The 22598-nt window shown below is 34.2% G+C and overlaps 1 protein-coding gene across 4 annotated transcripts in view; it reads right to left on the bottom strand.

The window, feature by feature from the left end:
• Positions 1-22598, bottom strand: part of ACAP2 (ArfGAP with coiled-coil, ankyrin repeat and PH domains 2) — a 162717-nt gene that overhangs the window by 12247 nt on the left and 127872 nt on the right. For 3 of the 4 annotated variants that reach the window (XM_027108310.1, XM_027108324.1, XM_027108302.1), the window contains 10 exons: positions 15901-15952; positions 14530-14630; positions 13821-13926; positions 7957-8165; positions 7547-7616; positions 5755-5846; positions 3840-4024; positions 2594-2686; positions 1348-1535; positions 817-926 (listed from right to left, as the gene is read on the bottom strand). In XM_027108310.1, the coding sequence (XP_026964111.1) occupies positions 817-926; positions 1348-1535; positions 2594-2686; positions 3840-4024; positions 5755-5846; positions 7547-7616; positions 7957-8165; positions 13821-13926; positions 14530-14630; positions 15901-15952 (1206 nt within the window). The remainder of the gene's footprint in view (positions 1-816; positions 927-1347; positions 1536-2593; positions 2687-3839; positions 4025-5754; positions 5847-7546; positions 7617-7956; positions 8166-13820; positions 13927-14529; positions 14631-15900; positions 15953-22598) is intronic. The other variant, XM_027108315.1, reaches the window with a different exon arrangement.

The following is a 22598-nucleotide window of genomic DNA, read 5'->3' as shown; positions in this document are numbered from 1 at the left end:
GAAAAAAAATGAAAATGAATAAATGGAGTCTACAAAGTAAAATGGGAATAATTATGATTATGAAGAAAATACAAAGGATGAGTTAAATACAACCATTTTTAAGTAGAGAAAAGTTTTTATGATAAAGTTATTGAACTGAATCTTCTTGCTAATAGAGGGAAACAAAATAAGCTATGATGAAAATAGAAGATGCTATAAAATAAACATTAAAAAAGGACAGTTTCTTGTTTGTCCAGGTAATAAGACTTGGAGATCCTGAGATGTTTTATTGAAAAACAATGACCTATGACACAAACTTTACATAAGGCCAATATTTTGACTTTATTTGTACCCTCTAGTAGAAAGCCCATTTTTACGGCTTTATTGTTATGTGAATCTAAATATTGCTCCAGAAGCCACACATCAATAGCACAAAATAAGAATTAACTACCTTGTGGGAAAACTAAAATTTACAAAGTTACAAAACTCTCCCAAAATGTATGTGCTATCTACATAATGTATGCACATGCATAAATATACACAAATACAGACTTAAGTTGCCTGATGAAATCACCAGTTTTAAATACTAAAACAGATCTATATAAAGAATTAGTAAAGTTCAAAGTAAGCTTGGCAATTTTCTTATCTGAAAAGTAACCATATCTTTTTCCTGAATGAAATTTTTAAAAATTTTAAGTTCCAGCATGAGAGTATAACTCAAGGAAAGTATAACTTTATAAGCTCTAGCTAACAATCTTAACCTGAGAAAGAGCAAAACATTATTTCAAAATAATTTTTTCAAATAAAATCTACTTAAATATATAAGCACTAGTTTACCCCGTGTGCCCTAAGACAGTGGCATGGTGCAGTGGTCCCCGCCCTTGCACATCTCTCTGGTTCACATTAGCACCATTCTGAAGGAGAAACTCGCATGTCACCAAAGAGCCCTTAGAGGAAAAAAGAAGATAACAATGGAGAAAAAGCAAACAAACAACAATATATTTCTATTAACAGAGTATTTACTTTACTCTAATAGCCTTTCTATTGTATTTTCCCCAAAAGAGAAAATACCCCCCTGCAAAAAGCAGAAAAATGATAAATTATATTATTTTCTTCCCAAGAACTACTTCTAACTGGGATTCAGTTTGTGATCTAGCAAAACCCACTACTTTCATTACTAGAACTCCCTCATTAAGAAAAAAAATTGAGCTTATACAAAGTGATGTTCAGAAATCACTACTAGCTGCTTCTTCTATTTTCTATCCCATCTCTTAAAGCAAACAATAATGTTAAAGCTATGCTCAAAATGAATTATGATTTTTTTTTATGCTCTACTACCACTGAAGACCTGAATTGACAAATTCATACCCCTAATACAGCCTGAATAAGTGGTGTTGCTTTGTTTTCCTCAGAATTAGGCCAGTTCACATCTGCGCCATGAGCCAAAGCTTCAGCCATTTTAGGAAGATTTTTTTCATACGAAGCCCTATAAAGCTGGAGTCCTGGATTAAGATGTTGAGAGTCGAGAAACACAGAAGAATCCTGCCTTTCTGTCTCTGAAAAGCAAACACAAATACATCAATAAAAATGAGCTCTTGGCAAGGAGGGAGGGAAAGAATGAGGAGTCATTGCTTCATAGGTACAGAATTTCAGTTCTGTAAGATGAAAAGAGTTCTGTGGATAGATGGTGGTGATGGCAGCACAACAGTGTGAATAGAATTAATGCCACTGAACTGTACACTTGAAAATTGTTAAGATGGTAAATTTTACGTTATGTGTATCTTACCACAGCTTTTTAAAAAAGCGAACTCTTACCTGTATCACAGTATGAAAGCTGTGACATAAGAAACCACTAGTTTAACAAAATGAGCTAATGGGAGATGTTCACAAAGGAATCTTACTTCCTATAGACTAATCACTCTCCACAACCTTCTTCTCTTATAAATACATCGACTAGTACACCAGGCCTTTATGGTCTTGCCAGTATCCAATGGATAGGTAAATTACTCTGTATTAGATTAAAATTAGGTATATATGAGTATAAGCCTGGACTTAGAGACTCAGAAGAGGCAGTAAGAACCCCTAAAGGATTTCACTACTAGACCAAACCTCACTTTATTCCTAGAATGGTCCAATACCATCATCACAATTTGCAGTACAAGCAATTCAAATAATTTAAAGAATGCTTACTATCCTGCGTATTCTGCAAGATCATAACCACTGAAATCATAAAGGAGAGAATATAGGAGGAAAGCACAGGTCAGAAGAAAAACCTAACTTGGGGGGGGATGTGGGGGATTTGCTGATCTCTTTCTCCTGATAAGAAAAGACAGCCACAAAAAAAGATAACGGGTAGTGAGAAATACCATTCACGTGGATTAAAAATTATCCTTAGCTATTGACACATATCTTGAGGCTCAGAAAAATGTACAGCTAAGAGAGAACTTCCAAATATGAAAATAGCTGCTTTCTCATTCAGCAGTATTAACTGCCCCTTAGTACCTTCTAAAAGACTAACCACTTCCTTCAGAAACTATTTAATCAAACTTGGCATTTTCCACATGCATTTTTCAGCAAACAATACCAATTAACATGGAATTTCACCAAAACTCACCCGGCTCATATAAACTATTGGCTGACACTGTGGAAGGTAAAGATTCTCTTCCATCATCAGAGCTCTGCTGGATTCCACTGTCATTACTTTTGACTGTTTTAAAGAAAAACCAGCTAGTGATTAAAGTTTGCACCATTAAGAAAAAAAGTCCCACAATCAATGAGGTTTTAAAATGAGCTCTGATACATCAACGTGATCTCAGCCACCACCAGTAGAATAAATTTACGACAATTTTAATCCTTTGGAACACTTCACATATCAAAACATGAATCAGTCATGAAGCCTGGCAATAAACTTATTTTCAGAGTCGCAACATATCTCATTACCCCGTAATGTGTCAGGGGTAGTAAAGAGTTAATTTATCGTATGACTGTAAGTAATGTGTAATTCTGAGACAATGGGTAACATCTAGAGAAATGGCCACACCGCACAATGACCACGGGCACAGACTTGGAATGCTCCACAAGAGTAGTACTTACTACTACGTAGTTTTGAAGAAGTATCAAAGTAGGAGAAGAGTGAATCTAGCTCATCAGGACAGAACAGAGACTCCCTCCTGGCCTCGTCGCTATTTACAGCAATCACTGGGGACATGCAAGTTAGCAAAGCACAAAGCAGGCCATAAGAAGGGAAAAGGGCAGGAAAAAACGTTACTGGGAAAAATTTAGGAGGAAAAAACAGGAAGGCTATTAGGTGGTTAATCAGATATTTAGGGCTTTTTGCATGACAGATTTGCAATTCCCATCTCCCCTTTCATTTTAAGCAGTTTTATTCCTTAAGAATATACACATTATGGTTGAACCTTGAACAACACAGGTTTGAACTACGTGGGTCCACCTATACTCAGATTTTTTCAATACTAAATACTACAGTACCACATGATCTGGGATTGGTGGCATCCACGGATGCAGAACCAATGATACAGAGGAACTGCAGAGCAGACATGGAGGAAACGCATACATGGAGGGCCAACTACAAATTATATGAGAAGTTTCAACTGATTGGAGAGTCAATGCCCCAACCCCCGAGTTGTTCAAGGGTCAAGTGTACCTAGAAATGTGAATTATCAGAACACTGCTTAAATTTAACTGTTTTAAAGACAGAGAAATCCAATTTTTCTGTAGGATATACAGAAGGAAACAGTTTTTAGCATTTAAAAAATCTACAACAGCTACTAATTCAGAGATTAAGAAAGTGACTTCAGCTTAAGAAAATATTTATATAGATAACAAGTAAACCGTAATACCTGAACTTTGGGGAGATGCTCTAACTTGTTCACTTGGCCCAAGTTTAGAAATGCTCAGCCTCTTTTCTTCACAACTTTTGGAGACAATCTGTTTTTCCTGCTCAGGAGGTGATGATGATATAGAATATTTATCCACAAATTTTCTCTCCACATATTTTGCTCTGATATACGCCTCTTTCTCCTGTCTGGTTGGTATACATAAAAATGTCATGATGTTCTGCTTAATCTCTTAGCATGGCTAATACTGAAAAGAAGCCATTACATATTGAATTTTTCAAAGAAAGTCACTAAATGTCATACTAGTTAAAACTGAATTTGCAACATTCTACAACATGTTTTCCTTCCCAATATTTAATGAACTATGATTTCATGTTTAAATGAAAAACAAACAATAAAATGAAAAATCACAAGTATTAACATGGCACTCTCTTATTGTCTTAATTTCTATGCTCATTCATTCCCATACATATTCTCTTTTGCTTTTTACAGAATGAAAAACATTACCCAGAAACTATTAAAATTTACAGAAGTTAACTTTAATTCCATTTTTACTCCGATAAATAATGTCACATACTGAACTATCACTAGTCATGACCATAATTCTTCGTAAGACAACTACTTCAAAACAACATAGCATTTCTAACTTAAGGGGGACCAAAAAAGGTATCACATTTAAAATTTTTGATTTATGATACAACTATAAAACACCATGTTTGTTCTATACCTTTTCTTACTTACATCTTTCTAAAATGCCTAGGTCTTTCGCTAAAATAGGATATCTCAAGGTCTGAAATAACTCAAACAGACATGCTTTAGCAAAAAAATAAGAATCTGATTTAAGTGGTATTGGTTTAGAGGGCAATAACTTTTAAAAAGTATTAATTATCATAAAAATATAATCAAACATAGGATTATGGCAAATAAAATTTTAATACCTAATATAAATAATCATAAAGTCTAAAAATAACATGAACAACAAAACTAATTATCTACCTTGAAGGCGGCCACTTCGTTCAGAGTCTCCATATATAGAATTGGAAGTAAAATTTCAAACAGAGCAATTAAGTAAGTACTCTCCCCTACCAGAAGCTACCCTTTTCATCTGTAATTCTTCAATATAATAATGCCGTGTATGAAATACATAATTAACAAATATTTGCAGAACGAAGTCAAACAACGTGATACTATTCATTGTAGGTAGTAGAAACTTGATCCTTGGAGACGTTAATGAACAGATTAACTCTTTTTAAAGGCCTGCCACTAACAGAACTTTGTCTCCTTTAACTGCTGAGAGTTTTTATATTCCTATGTGGAGCCTTTTTTTTGTAATTAATTTATTTTTAATTTATTTATTTCTGGCTACTTTGGGTCTTTGTTGCTGTGCGTGGGCTTTCTCTAGTTGTGGCGAGCGGGGGCTACTCTTCAATGCAGTGTGCGGGCTTCTCATTGTGGTGGCTTCTCTTGTGGAGCACGGGCTCTAGACGTGCAGGCTTCAGTAGTTGTGGCATGCAGGCTCAGTAGTTGTGGCTCACAGGCTCTAGAGCGCAGGCTCGGTAGTTGTGGCCCACGGGCTTAGTTGCTCCGCGGCATGTGGGATCTTCCTGGGCCAGGGCTCGAACCTGTGTCCCCTGCATTGGCAAGCGGATTCTTAACCACTGCGCCACCAGGGAAGCCCCGGAGCCTTAATTTTTAAGATTGTCTCTCATCTGGAGACTATAATTTATTATCTGACTAGTAAAATATAATTATCTAATTAACAAATCCAAGAGAGACACAGCCACATTTTAACAGAAGCAGTAATGATCTCTTCTGAACAGTCTGCTTCAATAATACATACCAATTAAAGTGAAATAAAATAACAGCTATATTCAAGATGGTGGGGGGGGAATGAGGTAACACATTAACACAACAGTACCTTTGTCCTGGTTGCGGTTTCTTTATTCCCATTTTTTCCACATTAGCTTCATAAACTCTATTCATAACATCATTCCCCAACTCACACATAAGCTGTTTGGCAGAAAGACAGAAAATAAGCAATAATTTCCTAAAAAACACTGTATAAATCCTTAAGCAAACAGAGCTACTTAGTTCTTTTTGCATGTTCTGCAAATGCTCATTTCACAAAGATGCTTAAAGTTAAAACAAAAGGAGACAAGGACTGAGAGCAATATCACCATTTTGCCATTCTTCACCAGAATACCTCCCCTAGAAGATTACTACTCCTCAAGAAAGCGTTTCTCCTCACCCATCTTCTACCAGATTTCTATCCCTTACTGTGGCTAGCACAAGGCTACACATTCACAACATCTGCTAAGTTAACTGAAAAAAGAAGCCTAAGTCCAGACACGGTAAGGTTTAAACAACTCAGAATTGAAGCAAACTATTTTCTCCTTACACTTTATTTATAAGTATTTCTAAATATTTTTTAAATGTATCAGACAGTTGTGTTTCAACCAAAGCTTCTAAACTGAATCCACTGAGTTCATATCTACACGCAAAGTTGATGCAGAAATTAGATTGCTAGCCCCCACCCCCCACTTTCTTCTCCTTTGAATTCATAACGATTTATGGAATCTATCGAAATAGGGCTCTACCACAGGAGCCAACTTAATCACTTTCATTTAGACGTTTCCACAGTGATTCCACAAAGAAAACTTTTTACTTTACTTAATTGACAGGATTATTGGTTTATTTATGGATTGAAATAAAAACACAAGCACATTAAGAACACAATTTTCAGACAGAAATAAATGTAGGATACACTACAACCTTTAAACAAACGTATATTTTTTACAGTATGGTAAACTAAATGGTGGGAATTAAAATGGGTATACTATTAACCAGTATAAATTTTGTAAATATTAAAAACCCAGTTGTGATATAAAATCATTTATGACATTTTCATAGATAGGAATCCTTACACAGGAAAAAGGATGTCTTAGTCTGATGACTACTACCCCTTAAAAATGTAAATTTGCAAATGTGTTATGCTAAAATATGCAATGATAATGACATGCTATACCAATCCATCACGCAGCTCACTATAGCAGCATCTAATATTTTTAACAAGAATTTATGTAATTATAAAATATAAAATTAAGGCACAGAATCTAAGATAATTTGTGAGAAAACATAAAAATGCAGGGGTGCTGGTTTCCTTAAAAAGTGAACTGACAGGGCTTCCCTGGTGGCGCAGTGGTTAAGAGTCCGCCTGCCGATGCAGGGGACACGGGTTCTTGCCCCGGTCCGGGAGGATCCCACATGCCGCGGAGCGGCTGGGCCCGTGAGCCATGGCCGCTGAGCCTGTGGAGAGGGCCACAACAGTGAAAGGCCCGCGTACCGCAAAAAAAAAAAAAAAAGTGAACTGACATGGAGTTAAGAGTGCTACATAATAAGCTTAGCAATTTAAAAAACCAATAACAAAACACCAGATTTGCCAAAATAACATCAGATATGTTCCAATACAATTTAATTCACTGTTAGCACTGAGAAACTCACACATTTGTAAAACCAGATTCTAAAATCTTGACTTTGGGGGATTCCCTGGCAGTCCAGTGGTTAGAACTCTGCCTTTCCACTGCAGGGGGCACGGGTTCAATCCCTGGTAGGGGAACTAAGATCCTGCACAGCTATGTGGCAAAAAAATAAATAAAATCTTGACTTTTATGTGAAAACATAAAATATTTTTAAGCAAATATTCATTTTACCTTTAAAAGTTCAGGCTCCCAGGTGTCTAAAGTTAAAGATCGTACTTTTGAAAAGTGAACTCCAAGACTCCTAAGTGGGGAAAAAAAAAGACTGCATTAATATATAAAACTTTCAAGTCTCTATTTGCACATTATGCAAGTTATTTTTCTCTCTTAATGTGACATAGTCTCTAATATAGGCCTCAACACATACATAAATAGGGACAGATCTTCTAGTTAATAATGAATGGTGAATCAAAGTCCTCAAAAGTACTTCACAAACCAGAATTTTATCCACTTCATAAAAGATACAAAAACACACTGGCAGTCAAACTAGGCAAGTGGGAAAGGTCCTCTAACCAACGAGACACAGTAATTTACAATGTGTGTTTAACGGAAAGAAGTCTCTCATCCTGGGCAGGCCTACCCACCGGTGAATCCCAGAACACTCGATACACAGGGTGATGCCCAGGTTGATGCTGGCCCACCGTGGGTCTGCCAGACCACAGTCACAACAGCTGGCATTGCCAGGAATACACTGGACTCGCTGCAATGCACTTTCTCCTTTCAATAATTTATCTTTTGACTCATTTCCAGAATCCAGGCTTCCCGTGGATGGAGATGATTTCTTATCCAGCTTCTAAAAGAATTAAGAATTATTAAAAAAAAAAAAAAAAAAGGATTGTAATACTACGTTGCACACTTCATGCTCCAAACAAATGCTTCTAATCAACAAATTGAAGGCCTAAGCCAGGCACTGTTCTAAGCACCGGGGATTCAAGGATGAAAAGATATAGTTTCCTCCATCAAATTGGCCTTTAGTCTTGTGGGGAGAAACACATTAATATTGAAAAATAACCCGACACAATGAATGTATGTACAAGATAAAATGGCAAAGAGAAAGGGGAACAGTAAATTAACACGCAGGATGAGAGACAGAGAGAGTACACGTGAGACTATAAAGACTCAAGAATAAAATAAATACTATTTTATACAAGTTTTTCCAAGGTATTCAATGAACTGCAAGCAAGTTGTTTCAATTACTGCAGTGAATTACTGAAAATGATATGGCCTTTTACTAATGAGGAGATCAATTGCATAATTATAATTACGAGTGAATCAACAACAGAATGCATGATGTCTAAAATCTCAGGCGAAACGAGGAGAAAAGCAAAGGTGGTAGATAAGCAAAAAGCTAATTTTTTAAGTGAACAACAAAGTCTATACCAATAACGACCAAATACAAACATGTAGTTTGGGGATCCTAAGCAATTAAAGATATGACCTAAAAAGTCTTCTGGTTTAAAAACATTTCAACAAGCCAGTATTTTAGTATAAAATCAACAGAAATATAATTTGGCCCTTGTCTTGCCCTTCTTGAAAACTCAATTCAATAGCCGTTAGGTGGGGCTAAGCAAAGAAAGTGTGGGGATACAGTATGCCAGAGAGGACTCATCTGGGTGAGGAGCATACCCTCAAATGAGAGTGACCCTGTGCAGGTTGCTGTTCCCAAGCAGCAGAAGGAGGGTATTTGCATAGGGAGACAGCCCAACAAAGGAAATGAGAGCCTGAGGATAGAGAGGAACTACAAAGTGGGAGTGCCACCTAGTGAGAGATGTTAGAGCCTGGCAGGTGGGAAATGGCAGCAGGGAAGGGATATTGGTCACATACAGGGGAACTGATTAGGTAACTAAACCTGCTAAAAATAAGTGGGAGCCAGATTTCTCACTGCAGAGAAAGGGCTCATTTATATAAAAAGGGAGAGAGTTAGAACAAACCCTGTTATATTAAATTAGGACTGGAAATACCAACAGGTGCCCTAATGGTTTCAATACAAATAGATACATAAAGTTATACAGATGTAAATGTGTATATGTGTATATATACATGTATATTCCCTTATCTTGGTTTCTACAAACTATTCTCCACGAAAAAGAACTAGGGCAGTTTGCAGAAACTACTGATTTCAAGGCTAGTACAGAGAAACTACAAGAAGATGAACTCGGAACATCTCATCATGTTAGAAAGTAGAGAACAACTCAAAGATTGTTGGGAACATGTCAAAAGGATACAGAATCCAGGGCTCCACTGGACTGGCCAAACTTGGGTCAATTTGAGAAACAAAACAAATAATGATAGTAATGAATTATAATACATTGAATAAAATAGAGGCCTATCTTGATATAATTATATTTTAAAATTTAAAGCCTGATGAGGAACAGAATATCTACATAGTCTCAAAGTACCCCCCCCCACACACACAAAATACTATTACAAAGATAACATTACAGTAGAGAAGTCTAGCAGACACTACCTTACTCGGGACAAATCAAAATCTTGTGCCACCTGAAAGGATGCAGTGAGAAGAACACAGCTCATTTATACAACATTCCTACAAAAGATGCATAACCTTGTGAGTAAACAAACCAACAATGAGGGACATTCTACAGAAATCTGTAATCTTGAATACAACCAAGGTCAAGAAGGTCAAAGTAAGACTGAGGGACTACTCCTAACTGAAGGAAGCTGAAGAGTCATGACAACTAAAAGAGACCTGTGCTTCTGAACTGCATCTTTTTGCTGTAAAGAACATTACTGGGACAACTGTTAAAACAATGATATTTGAGAATTAAATGGAAGTAATGCATCAATGCTCATTTCTTGATTTTGATGATTGTACTATGCTTATACAGGAGAAATGTCCTAATTGTGGGAATTACTCACTAAATTAATAATGGGTGATGGGGCATATGTTAGCAGCTTACTCTGAAACAGTTCAGGGGAAAAAATTGTTTGTATTATACTTGGAACTTCTCTATAAATTTGAGATTACTTTAAAATTTTTTTAAAAAAGAAATAAAATCTGCTTTACTAAAACATGTTTGATAATGTGAATTAGCTCATAAGCAATTATCATATAGAGAAAGGATGTCAATATAATGCAGAAATCATGTTGGTTCAGTCCCAATTTTTTCTTTATTAGCTAATGCTTTTGGCTGAAAGCAAAGTACACTAACACAGCAGAACTTGGGCTGGCCACCTCAAGGAACACAGGACTGAAAATGACACCCATCTCCCCATTCTTCTTGGCTCATTTTGGCCATGTGCTATGACTTGAAAGTGTTTACTGCACCATTCTCTCTGATCTTTATGTATTTTGTATATGTCACTAAAGCCTCAACCCTTCTGTACCCTTCCTTTAAGCTATCCTCACCAATTTTTAAAGTTAAGTCCTATCTGTATTCTATATCATAGTGTTCATTTATTAGGAATTTAACTAGGCTAATATTGGGTTGGCCAAAAAGCTCATTCGGTAGTGAATAAGTTGTTCCATAAAGTTCTTCATGAAAAATGTGTCTTTTATCTTGACTTAAAACCAAACAAACTTTTTGGCCAAGCCAATATTTTTACTAAGATTCTAAAGTTCCAAAAATTATTCAAGTTACAAACTTACACGTTTTTTAGGTTGGCCCCATCCCTATTTTTCCTGTAATCTCTGCTATTTCTGGTGTATGATTTTGCTAACATAGGTATTTCAGCAACACCACTAGCTCCTTCATCAAGATGATCTGGATACACACCTAAATTTGTTCCCTCTCAAAACTCAGCTAAAAACTAGAGAATTTTTTTAAAGGCAATTACCCAGAGCCCTTAATGGACAAAGTTGTGATAATCTGAATATGAAAAAAGAGTAATTACTGCAATTAATTGGGACCCACTGTATTTACCAAAAATCCATGAGTGTATAATGATATCCCAAAAAACATGTATCTGTCCCCACTTAAGGTAGCTAATAAATCAACCAAATGTGGTAATTAAAAGCAAAAAATCAAGCATTTTATTAAACTAACTAAATAGCTCCGTTGACGAAGAAAACCTGTATTTCACACAGGACTGCAGACGGGAATGACAGAATTAGAAAATCATCATTTTGCAATTCCTAATGAAATTACAAATTCAGTTATAAAACTATTAGATGAATGGTTGATGGAGCATAGATCTTATAGGGTCAAAGTAACACAAGGTAGATTTTGTTACACAAAATAACAAAGTAGACTGGGAACAAAAAAGGAAATGGAACATGACAATGGAGGGATCATATTGTCATCTCCCTAATCCAATGTGTCTGCTTCATGTTCACACAGAACATTTTCGCATTAACAGTGGCTGGATAACAATATTGTATGTCTCCTGTTGCAGCATGAAGTATACACATTATCTATGTTGCAATCTATGAGAAGGAATTCTATAGGAACAAATAGCCTAACCTTTTCAGCACGTCATTGTTATGAAAAAAAAGAACTGTTCTAGATGGAAAGACAAGGAATATAAGACCAGATGCAATGCCCAGTCATAGAGAGCTCCTACTTTGTAAAACAGGTTGTAAAAGACATTTTTAGGACAACTGAAGACACATGAATATAGACTGGGTTACAGACGATATTAAGAAATTACTATTAAGTGTGGAATGACATGATATCTGTAATCTACTTTTAAAAACTTAAGCTTTTTTATTTAAAAAAATTAAGACATTTATCCACAAGAATAGGGAGAACAGGAAAGAAAATAAGAGCAACAAAACTTGGGGAGCTGAAGAGTGGCTGGATGAATGGTAACTGAGTAGACCAAGGTAAAATCTAAGGAAATAATAAGAAAAATCTAAGAGTCCATCAATTGATATCACATAATATTCAAAGGACTCAAGGATTTATACCAGTTATCTTGGAAGTGGGGATGAAAGTAGGAGGACTGATTGTTTAAGAAGCAGTTAGATCGAAGGTGCCCTCCCCAACACTGCCATTAGTGGACTGCTCTCTACAAAGACACACAAATGACTAGAGGTTTATTCTCTGGGAAAGTAAAACAGAAAGTGACTGGATGGGGTTTACCTAAAAGGTGGAAGGCAGAGGATTAAATTAATGTATACACACCGAATGCTGCGATCCCCAGCAATTAGCTCCAAGCCAGGCCCTTATCCCTATGCAGGAGATTGGTGAGTCTTCTCTGGGGAATCTTAGCTAAAAAGACTCCAAAGACCCTAACTCTGGTTGTTCCTCAACAAATGGTCCACACTTTGCTGAAGCTCACAGTCAACGAAGTCCTAACTGTGTTCTCAGAGCTTCCGAAGAGGTTAGTCCTTAACTTGCAACCATGAGCAGATTACCAGAAAGCCCCTAATAAAATGGTTCTCAACATTGTCTATACACAGAAATCATTTAGAAAGCTTTTAAAAATATTGATGCCTGGGTCCCAACTCCATTCAATTGTTCTGGGGCGGGACCTAAGCACTGGGATTTTTTAAAGCTTCTTGTGTTATCCTAATGTGCAGTCAAGATTAAGAACCACAACTCTAACACTGCATATATGAAAAAAGAACAAGTTTATATGTACAAACATTCAGCAAACAAAAAGGATCTCTTGGAAATTAAATATGTGCTAGCAGAACTGAAATATTCAGTAGAAGGTTTGGAAGACTAACTGATAAAATCTCCCAGAATACAGAACAAAAAACACAAAAAATAAGAAAATCATAAGACCAGTCCAGAAATTCCAGAAAAAGAAAACAAAGAAATTGGAGAGGAGGAATACTAAAGACTGGTAACAAGAAAGACTCCAACAACAACTCTGGAAACAAGAAAAACACTGCCATTAAAATTTTTAAGAATAATCATTTCCAACCTAAAAATTCCACACTCAACCAAACTATCAAACAAATGTGAGGATAGAATACAGACATTTTCAGACATGTACAGAGATTCACAAATGTCACATTTTCAGGAAGCTAGTGGGGGGAAGTGGTGAGTTCCATTTCTTAAGACTCACTCATGGCCTTGCTCAAAGGAGTTTGTAAACTCACTGGGTAGCTAAAGCCAGACTACAACGCAAGACTCTATATTTAGTTTATCTTCTCCAGGGAGATTTCCACTAAAATATGAGCTTTCCTTTTTTGCTTTTCACCCAGTTTTAATTTTAAATACCTTTCACATTCACTGTTTTATTAGAATAATAAAATATTTGGGGAAAAATACTTGCATCAGAATACCTGGGACACATATTGAAATAATGGATTAAACATAAATATATATATTAAATATATATTAAACATATATATAAAATGATAATTAAAGAGAAATAAGCAAGAGAATTGAATCTACAATTTAAAAATAAAAACCATTTCAATTACAAAAAAAATTATCCTCCATAAAAAAGAAAGTTTTAATAATCATGCAATGTTGCGACTAAAATTAGAAACTTTGTTAATGTATCACTTGGTATTACAATATTGTTTACTAACCTCCGATTCATCACCCTTCTCTCTATAAGCAGTAGCAATACTGGTCTGAACAGCCTTAATCCATGCCTGGCGCAGCTTTTCAGAATCTGCCTGAAGCATACAACTTCTAAAAGGAAATAACATTGTTTTCTCAGATACTAAATTAAACCAAAAAATAAGAAGGTTTACTTTTTTGTCCACTTTGTTATTTAATAATTTTCTAACAAAAACTAATTTCTGTTGAAAGGTTTTATTTCACCTATCTTTACGACAGGGTATGTTCATAAAGAAATCAAGGAACCAATGAAATAAATTACCTACTGAAAACAAATCACCCATTCCTGTATATTAAAAAAAAAAACAACTTTAAATTTGCCACATAAAATAACATTAATTTTTTCCATTGGGTAGATATATGAAATGATAGTTATCAAAGAAATTTATCTGATATATGACTTCAGTTCATTACCATGACAGTTAATATGTTTTCACATGGCCACATCAATCATCTTTATAGAATTTAAAGAATACGATACTGGGTAGAAGTTACATAAATATCTGACTTAATACGTGTAACCATTAATTATTAAAATTTACTTTTAGAGCACTTTTTTCCTCTTTAGCTCATATAATCACAACTGCAACACAGATCTCTCTGTATTCTGGAAAATTCTTTAAGACAAGCTATGGAAACATAAAAGCAACTCTCAAATTCTTTAGAACCACTCACTTTGTTGGAGAGACCACCTCAAAGCAGAATCGTCGTTCTATGTCCTCACAATGTTTCACTGTACAGAGCCTTAGATCTTCTACCACCACAGTGGGATTATCCTACAATAAGGATACAAAACTCCTATATTTATCAACCTAGGTTTTAAATACCAACTACCAATGAAAACATACTTAAAAACAGTACTTGGAATAAATGGTCTAATTTTAAAGGTTTATATTTTATCTTATTTTAGATTAGAAATAGGAGTTATCAACATAGATATAACTAATAAAGGTAATTCTGCCCTGTTAATTTTATCTGCCTCATAAAACTGCTGTATAAGAATTAAATGAAATAGTTTATATAAACTTAGTCCAACACTTGGTAGTTAATTAGCAAGTGCTCAATAAATGTTAGCTTTCTGTTCATTTTCTTCTATTTTCTTTCATATCGATTTCTCTCCTGATCCTTACTCACATATAATAAAAGCTACTTTCCTCCAAAACAAGAAGCCTTTCATGAGTCAAGTTTAAATAACTGAAAGAAAAATAAGAAGCCTATACGTGCTTCTTAAAATACCTAAGAAAATGAGAAATTTTAAATCATTTTTTAGTACTTAATAAAAAAATAAACTCAAAACCAAGCTTATCAGAGTAGAAATAACCATGGACTAATTAGTTAGAATAAAGAACTTCTATGGAATAAACCTGCTACCATAGAATAGCAAGTAAAATTTCACATTGTGTCATCTCAAGAGTAAAGTGGATATTTGAAATTTACAGGTGAATACATCATTCATAAAGACTAACTAGGTAAAAATCAAGTCATCAATTAACTAATAGTTCTTTTTCTCTAATTATCTTTAACATTCTCAAGTCACATATAATCTCATTATGCCTTTCCATTAAATAAAAATACCTCACTCTTAAAATCAGGTTCAGGAAAACAAACATGTAAAAACAATGTTAACAAATTTAAAAGTTTCTATTTAAATTAATTCAAGCTTACACTTTAATGTAATTATTAACCTTTCTCCATTACCACTTTTGGCCCTAAGGTGATATTTCTTAAAAGGCACCCTTTCCTTCAGCATCAAAACAGTACTAGGGAATTCCTGTCTCACAGCTGGACAAAGAAACATGTGAAGGAATAAAAGTAATAATCCTGGGACACAGAAAAATCCATCTCAAAGCTAGGAACTAAGAATTCAGGACACAATGTTGACACTTTCCACTTCTGAGTCCTCTTATACATACACAAACATAAAACTAATAAACAGTAATCTTGCACACATGCATATTTATGGACTTCAATGCTTTACCAAAAGGAACAGTTAAAAAACTTAAACTGGGGACTCAATGGGTTTTCACTAATTAACAAAACACCTACCTTGAACTTTTTCTGGTAAACCAACTGATTATTCTGTATTGAAAACCAGCGTCTAAACAGATACAAAATAGATTACGTTTTCACAAACATAATTTATTTCAGTTGTTGTTAGAAAAGAAATACTGGGGAAAGCACTAGAAAATCAGTTTATGGTAATTATGTTTTTAGAAGTGCATTGTTTTGTTTTGCTTTATATAAACTGATGTCAATGAGATAGATAACTACTGAAAGTAAAAAAACAATTTCAGGCAATTTTAAAACCACAGATTAGGAAAATAAAATTACTATATTTTGATTCATTTTTATGTCAGAAATTTATATCCTAACAAAAGTTGTCATCCTTTATGTCATTACCAAATAATAATTGTTTTAAAATAAAAATTTAGCTTTTTGAGCTTCCTCAAAAATAACTAAATCTTTCCCCCAAAATAATTTGCTTTTGTTATAAAGTAGAAATAAAATTATATTATAAATAAGACTTCATTTGTATACAATAAAAGACTGAAATAAATGGTGCTTTGTTTTCAACCTTTCTGAAGCTAATTCAGCATTTGATTTGTTAAGCAAAGCAGAAAATTGTATCATCCTTTTAGAACTGACATCACAGGAGATAGGTGCCAATTCACTTGGGCTTACTTTCATGTAAAATACTTCTAAGCAGAATAATCAAAGTTATGACTAAAAATGAGTCACCCAACTATTGTTCTGCTCATTACTATACATTAATTGGCAAACACTTTACTTGCAATCTTCTTTAGAAGAAAAAACTAAGCTACGTATGGCATATTTACTAATTCTAATTTATTAAAACAGTAAAAGGACCTAAAGACTTACAAAAAAAAATCACAGCCAAAAGCCATTCATAAAAGGAAGCAAAAACTCTCATCAAGCATGAAAGGTAAAACAATATTTGAGTCATTATTTTAAAATTAGTTTCATGTGAGATGATTTCTATCATAAACATTAGTTATTAATCTATTAGCAGATAGAGATTCTACCTTTTCATTGATACTAATACAAAGCACTAAAAATTGTATTTAGACATATTTAGAATTTCTATTTTAAAAAATTAAGTTAATTCTCCAAAGCTGAGAAAATGATTAGATGCTTTTCTATTTTTAAGCTAGACAGATTGTTAGGTTTTCTTGCTATTTAAAAAGGTATCACCGTTACCATTAAAATAGAGACTGTTAAATAAGCATCTAGATAAAACCAAGTGGGTTGCCTCTAAATGCAAATCATCAAGAGGTGAGCTAGAAAAGGAAGAACTTCTGGGTCTCTTTGCTTTGGAACACATGGTTGGTTAGAAATGTTAAAGGAAAAACCTCCAAACAAACAAAATGGTGCAGCCCTGCCACATGGGATGACATGCAATGGAAACAATCTCTGATATTGATTAAAGTGTTTTTTAAAAAAATCATTTGAAGTAGCGTAAACCATATTAATAAAAATTCTTATATTTTATATATAGTAATCATATTATATAATTTGATGAAAAACTACAATGAATTTTATTGCACAATGGAAAAACATCCATGTAAACTTTTCATGCTTCTGAGGTCTTCAAAAAATAAATTTCTTTTGACCTGCTGAATCTTAGAATAGCCTCTAAACATAAATAACAAAATACTAGATAAAAACTTAATTTTTTTTTGTTAGAGACAATTTGCTCTGATTATTAACTTTATAGATCATTTGTATTTCTGAAACTCAGTTCCCCTACCATCTATCTGCTTCTGGGTAACTTTCTCACATCATTAGTTTTTGTATACACTATAAATTCATCTTAATTTGACATCTCCTAAGGAAAAACAACCCCACAATATATCCTAGGTAGAAAAATATTTTAATTACTAAGATCAGTATGTCTTATGATACTATCTCCCCTCCTCTGCCATTAAAAAAAGAAAAAAGAGTTAACTTTACTCATTTACACTGATGAAGACCTTAATCAGGTAAGTAAAATAAAACATAATTTTAAATTGCTCCTGTAGGATGATCCTAGTTATTATTAACAATTTTAATAAAAGGAAAAATGAGACAGTTCATAGTCTATGCGATATGCAAAAATATTTAATATTTTTCAAGTTCATGCTACCTGCAATTTGAAGATTCTTTAAAAGGTAATTAATAAAAAAGACAAATGTTGGAAAGCATTGTGCTGACTACACTATATTCTGCAAGATTCACAAACTGACCACAAAGCCAAAATATAAGTTTTTAAAAAGAAAATTTCTTGGTTTTAAGAAAACTAAGACACCACTTTATATCTATCTCAAACTGAGATAACATAATAAAGATTTTAGACCAAAATATTACATTCATAAACAAATATTATTAATTTTTAAATACCAATGAGAGCCATAGGATGACAGAATTTTGGTGGGGAGGGAATACATTAAAAAAGAAATCAAGTATCTTTTACAATTTTTGAGCACTAGTCCCGGAACTCAAAATCAAGAACATGGGTAAAAGTCAGACTTCTAAATCTGTAGAAGCTTTATCACTAAAACTATACAGATGATGGATTCATGCACACATTTGGCACATAGGTGCCAAAAAGGTGAACATTTAACAAAATTAAAAGCTTGAACATGTATGTATATGTTCCTTTATCTAAAATTCAATTTAGTTTTTCACAAGGAAAAAGACCAAAATGGTAAAACAAACAAAAGCTAGGAACTGACAATGTTTCCTTTAAACATAATTAATAAAGTGATTACCAAAGGGGCTAATTCCTAATTACTGTTTAAAAAATTTAAGAAGCATTTACTAGCTTATTTCCCTTAAAAAATACAGACACATATATATATATATAAAGGTATTTGTATTACTCAATCTATATCTTCTTTGGATAACTATATACATATCAAATGTTCTTTTCCAGATTAAAACAAATTGAGGAGATAAGCAATGAAAAGGTATAATTCCATTCCTCAAATAAGAATTACACTTTCTTCCCAATTTAAAACATGAGACTTTATATCCATTGCAAGTAATCCAATTGAAACGCAGGTTAATTATGAGCTTTCTCGTGCCAAAGAGGAAACTGGAGTAAGGTAGGGGTGGGGGGAAGGAAGCCATTTGGTACCTGATATGATCGGGCTTTTTCCTGTCATGTGAAAAAATGGGGCAGGATTAAAACATAAGGGAAAGGTGGTAAAAGAATGAAAACGCAAATGTGCAAAATAAGCAAAAGACTAGCATGATATGAAAATAAAGCAAGAATTAAAGGAACCAGCTTAAGCTCATAACCTAACAAAAGAGTCAAAAGTATCTGTTGTATTTTGCTCACATATTATACATACATGCATTTATACAGTTAATTCCAATTCTTAGGGATCTGAAATGCTAATATTTCAGAAATATTCAAAATTTTCTTCAAAGCATTATGGTATAGAAGGTTCTGGTAGGACTTAGCACACTCTGCTATTATTTTCTGCCTCTATGGTCACAGCTGTAAAATATAAATAGTACCTTTCCTCATCTTAAAAATTTAAAGGAAATAATCACTACAGTTTTATATATATATATATATATATATATATACCTGAAACAAATGAGAACTTTCCATAAGGAAAAGTTCCTCCCATCTGCTCACCCTCTTTTTGTCAAATGATAGTGGAGACTCTAAGGTCACACATAAGTAGAGTTTATCTTTAATCTATCTATACACTTCTTATTTGTATCTGTACTAGATTAAGATACTATATAATACATTTTATGCTTTTAGCTATATTTTCTAATTCCACAAAGACTGAGCACAGCATGTAATTATTCAACTTCTTTATTCGTTTTAACACCTCACTACTAAATAATGTTAATATTTAATTATTTTCCTTGTTCCTTCATCTTTTCTAAATTTATCATTAAAAGCAAAAGAGATATACAGGTATTAGTAATCCATCTAGCACTGACTTGAGCTTGAAGTAAAGCTGACACACTGAGAAGATGGCCTGGTATGGAAAGACTATTTTGTAGATATCACATCATCAAAAAATGTATACTATAGACATATAAAAATCTTAAGAGACACCAGAAATCTGAAGCCAACCAGAAACAAGCTCAACAATTCACATAAGACATAAAACGTTTCACTCCTTACGCTATTTCAATCATATCACACAAAATACCATCTCTTTGGTTAAATTTCAGATCATAGAATGATGCTTTCAAGATATACTTAGATTTTATGAAACACAGGGTCAGGTTTTAAAACTACCTGGGAATTCCTAGTCAAATTCACATTTCCCTCAGGAAGATCTTTTTAAAAAGTTCCTTTTGAAAATACTGTATGCTTCTACTCCATAAAACTACAGACAATGGCAAATTTGTCATCATATGATTGGCACCTTATAGTAACTACAAGAAAGTATGTTTCCTAAAACTAATCCACAAACAATTAAAAAAAAAACGAAAACAAACGTAAACAATGGGCAGAAAAAAAATCTACATTTGAACAGTTGAATTCCTGGATTTTTAAAGTTAAGGCACAAATATCACAAATACACAGTCTTTTATTCAGAGGCTCGTAGAATATATTAAATCAAGCTAGATAGGGAACTAACTAGAGAAGCAGGGCAGAGTCTGGAAGTCATATACAGGTAAAGGGAAATTATTTGCACGTACTCCCTAACATTAGATTTTTGGTAACCTCATATAAAAAAATTTAGATACATTCCAAATTTTTAAAATTGAAAAGCAGAAGAGAATTCTAAATAACATTTAATAGATAACTCTTTCTTTCTTCTCCCTTTTATAGCTACTGACCTATAACCTAGAAAATACTTAAGACTTCTGTTGCAAGGTTTTGACTTTTGTTTTTGTTTTTGAAAAGGGATTTGTATAATGTTTATATACTATATTCCTTAGAAGTCTGCCTTTAACTACTGTTGTCATCAAAATATTCTTTAAAGGTGTATGAAAATGAAACTAATTTGCTATGCATAATTTATGCCTAATAATGCAAATGGATTAGGAAGGTTTTAAAAAATATTTTTTAAGCTATTTTTTTGTGGTTATTGAAGTTGTATTTTGTCTTATCAAAATACAGATTGTGGGCTTCCCTGGTGGTGCAGTGGTTGAGAGTCTGCCTGCTGATGCAGGGGACACGGGTTCGTGCCCTGGTCTGGGAAGATCCCACATGCCGTGGAGCGGCTGGGCCCGTGAGCCATGGCCGCTGAGCCTGCACGTCCGGAGCCTGTGCTCCGCAACGGGAGAGGCCACAACAGTGAGGGGCCCGCGTACTGCAAAAAAATAAAAAATAAAAATTCAGATTGTTTGGAATTTCCATAGCAAGTTTTTTCTTTTTTTCTTTTTTTGACATTTCCTTTATGTTTTATTTTTTTTGGCCTCGTGTAATGTGGTATCTTAGTTCTCCGACCAGGGATCGAACCCGCCCGCCCCTGCACTGGAAGCACGGAGTCTTAATTCTGGGTTGATCCACTGTTGTCTGACCTTGGTCGTCTCTTGACTATCTGCCATAGTAAGTTTTTTAAAGAGCCAGGTTTTGAGCCTCAATTTTGTCACAAACCAGCTGTGTGACCCTGAATGAGCAACCATCTCCCTGCACTTCCACTTCTTTACTAAAAATTAGGGTGTTAACTACAATCTATGATTCTAATCAATAACTGTCATCCTATCACACAGAAATGGCGTCTCCTTTAAAAAGTGGCTTCATTTCCAAAGTTATTGTCTTCCTTACTTGGCAAATGATAGGTAACAGATCTACAATTGAGAATTTTATAGTTATTCCCTACTTGATTTTAGTTATGTTTTAATGTCTATGCCAATTAATAAAATTCATGAAACATATAATAAAAAACCAAAAGGTCCATGCTTAAGTCAATTAATGTTCTTCCGTTGTCCTAAATGGGAATGCGATTTTCCACTAACACTTACTGTGCTTCATTTTGAAGTCTGAGAGCATTTCTGATTGGAGTAGTCCATGGAAGTTCATTTCATTTCTTCTTAACATAATGGTACAGTTTCTATGGATTTACTGTATTTTCACTGTGTTAAACTTTAAGGAGGTTGTTTTGAAATCTGAAGGTTAAAATTCAATTCTAACATTACCTCATGAAACCATACTAGTTGAAAAATCTTTATTATAAAAATTTGACAACCACACGATTTTAATTTCCTACTCTGGCTATGCAAATTTGCCAGGAAACCCTTCAAAGATTATTGGCTTAATACAGAATTTTAATTTTTCTTTTTTACTTTATAATACTTAAAACATTATTTCTTAACCAGACCATCTAGTTGATCCATCTATATTCATGTATTATTTTTAAAGTTCTACATAACTCGGCCTTCCCTGGTGGTGCAGTGGTTGAGAGTCCGCCTGCCGATGCAGGGGACACGGGTTCGTGCCCCAGTCCAGGAAGATCCCACATGCCACGGAGCGGCTAGGCCCGTGAGCCATGGCCGCTGAGCCTGCGCGTCCGGAGCCTGTGCTCCGCAACGGGAGAGGCCACAACAGTGAGAGGCCCACGTACCGCAAAAAAAAAAAAAAAACAAGTTCTACATAACTCAAAGAGACTTAATATCAAATATAATCATTATTCTTTCCAGTTTATATTCACTCTCAAGTAAAGGAAAATTATTTCAAATACAACACACCATGTACCATTCAAACATCTGACAATATCGAATGCTATGGAAATACTCAATGTATCACTGACATTTGAAAATAT

Source organism: Aethalodelphis obliquidens, unplaced genomic scaffold (genome assembly GCF_003676395.1).
Source record: "Aethalodelphis obliquidens isolate GAN/ISIS:26980383/991018 unplaced genomic scaffold, ASM367639v1 scaffold1, whole genome shotgun sequence".
In the NCBI taxonomy this organism is placed as follows: domain Eukaryota; kingdom Metazoa; phylum Chordata; class Mammalia; order Artiodactyla; family Delphinidae; genus Aethalodelphis; species Aethalodelphis obliquidens.
This window is presented reverse-complemented; position numbering and strand designations above follow the sequence as displayed.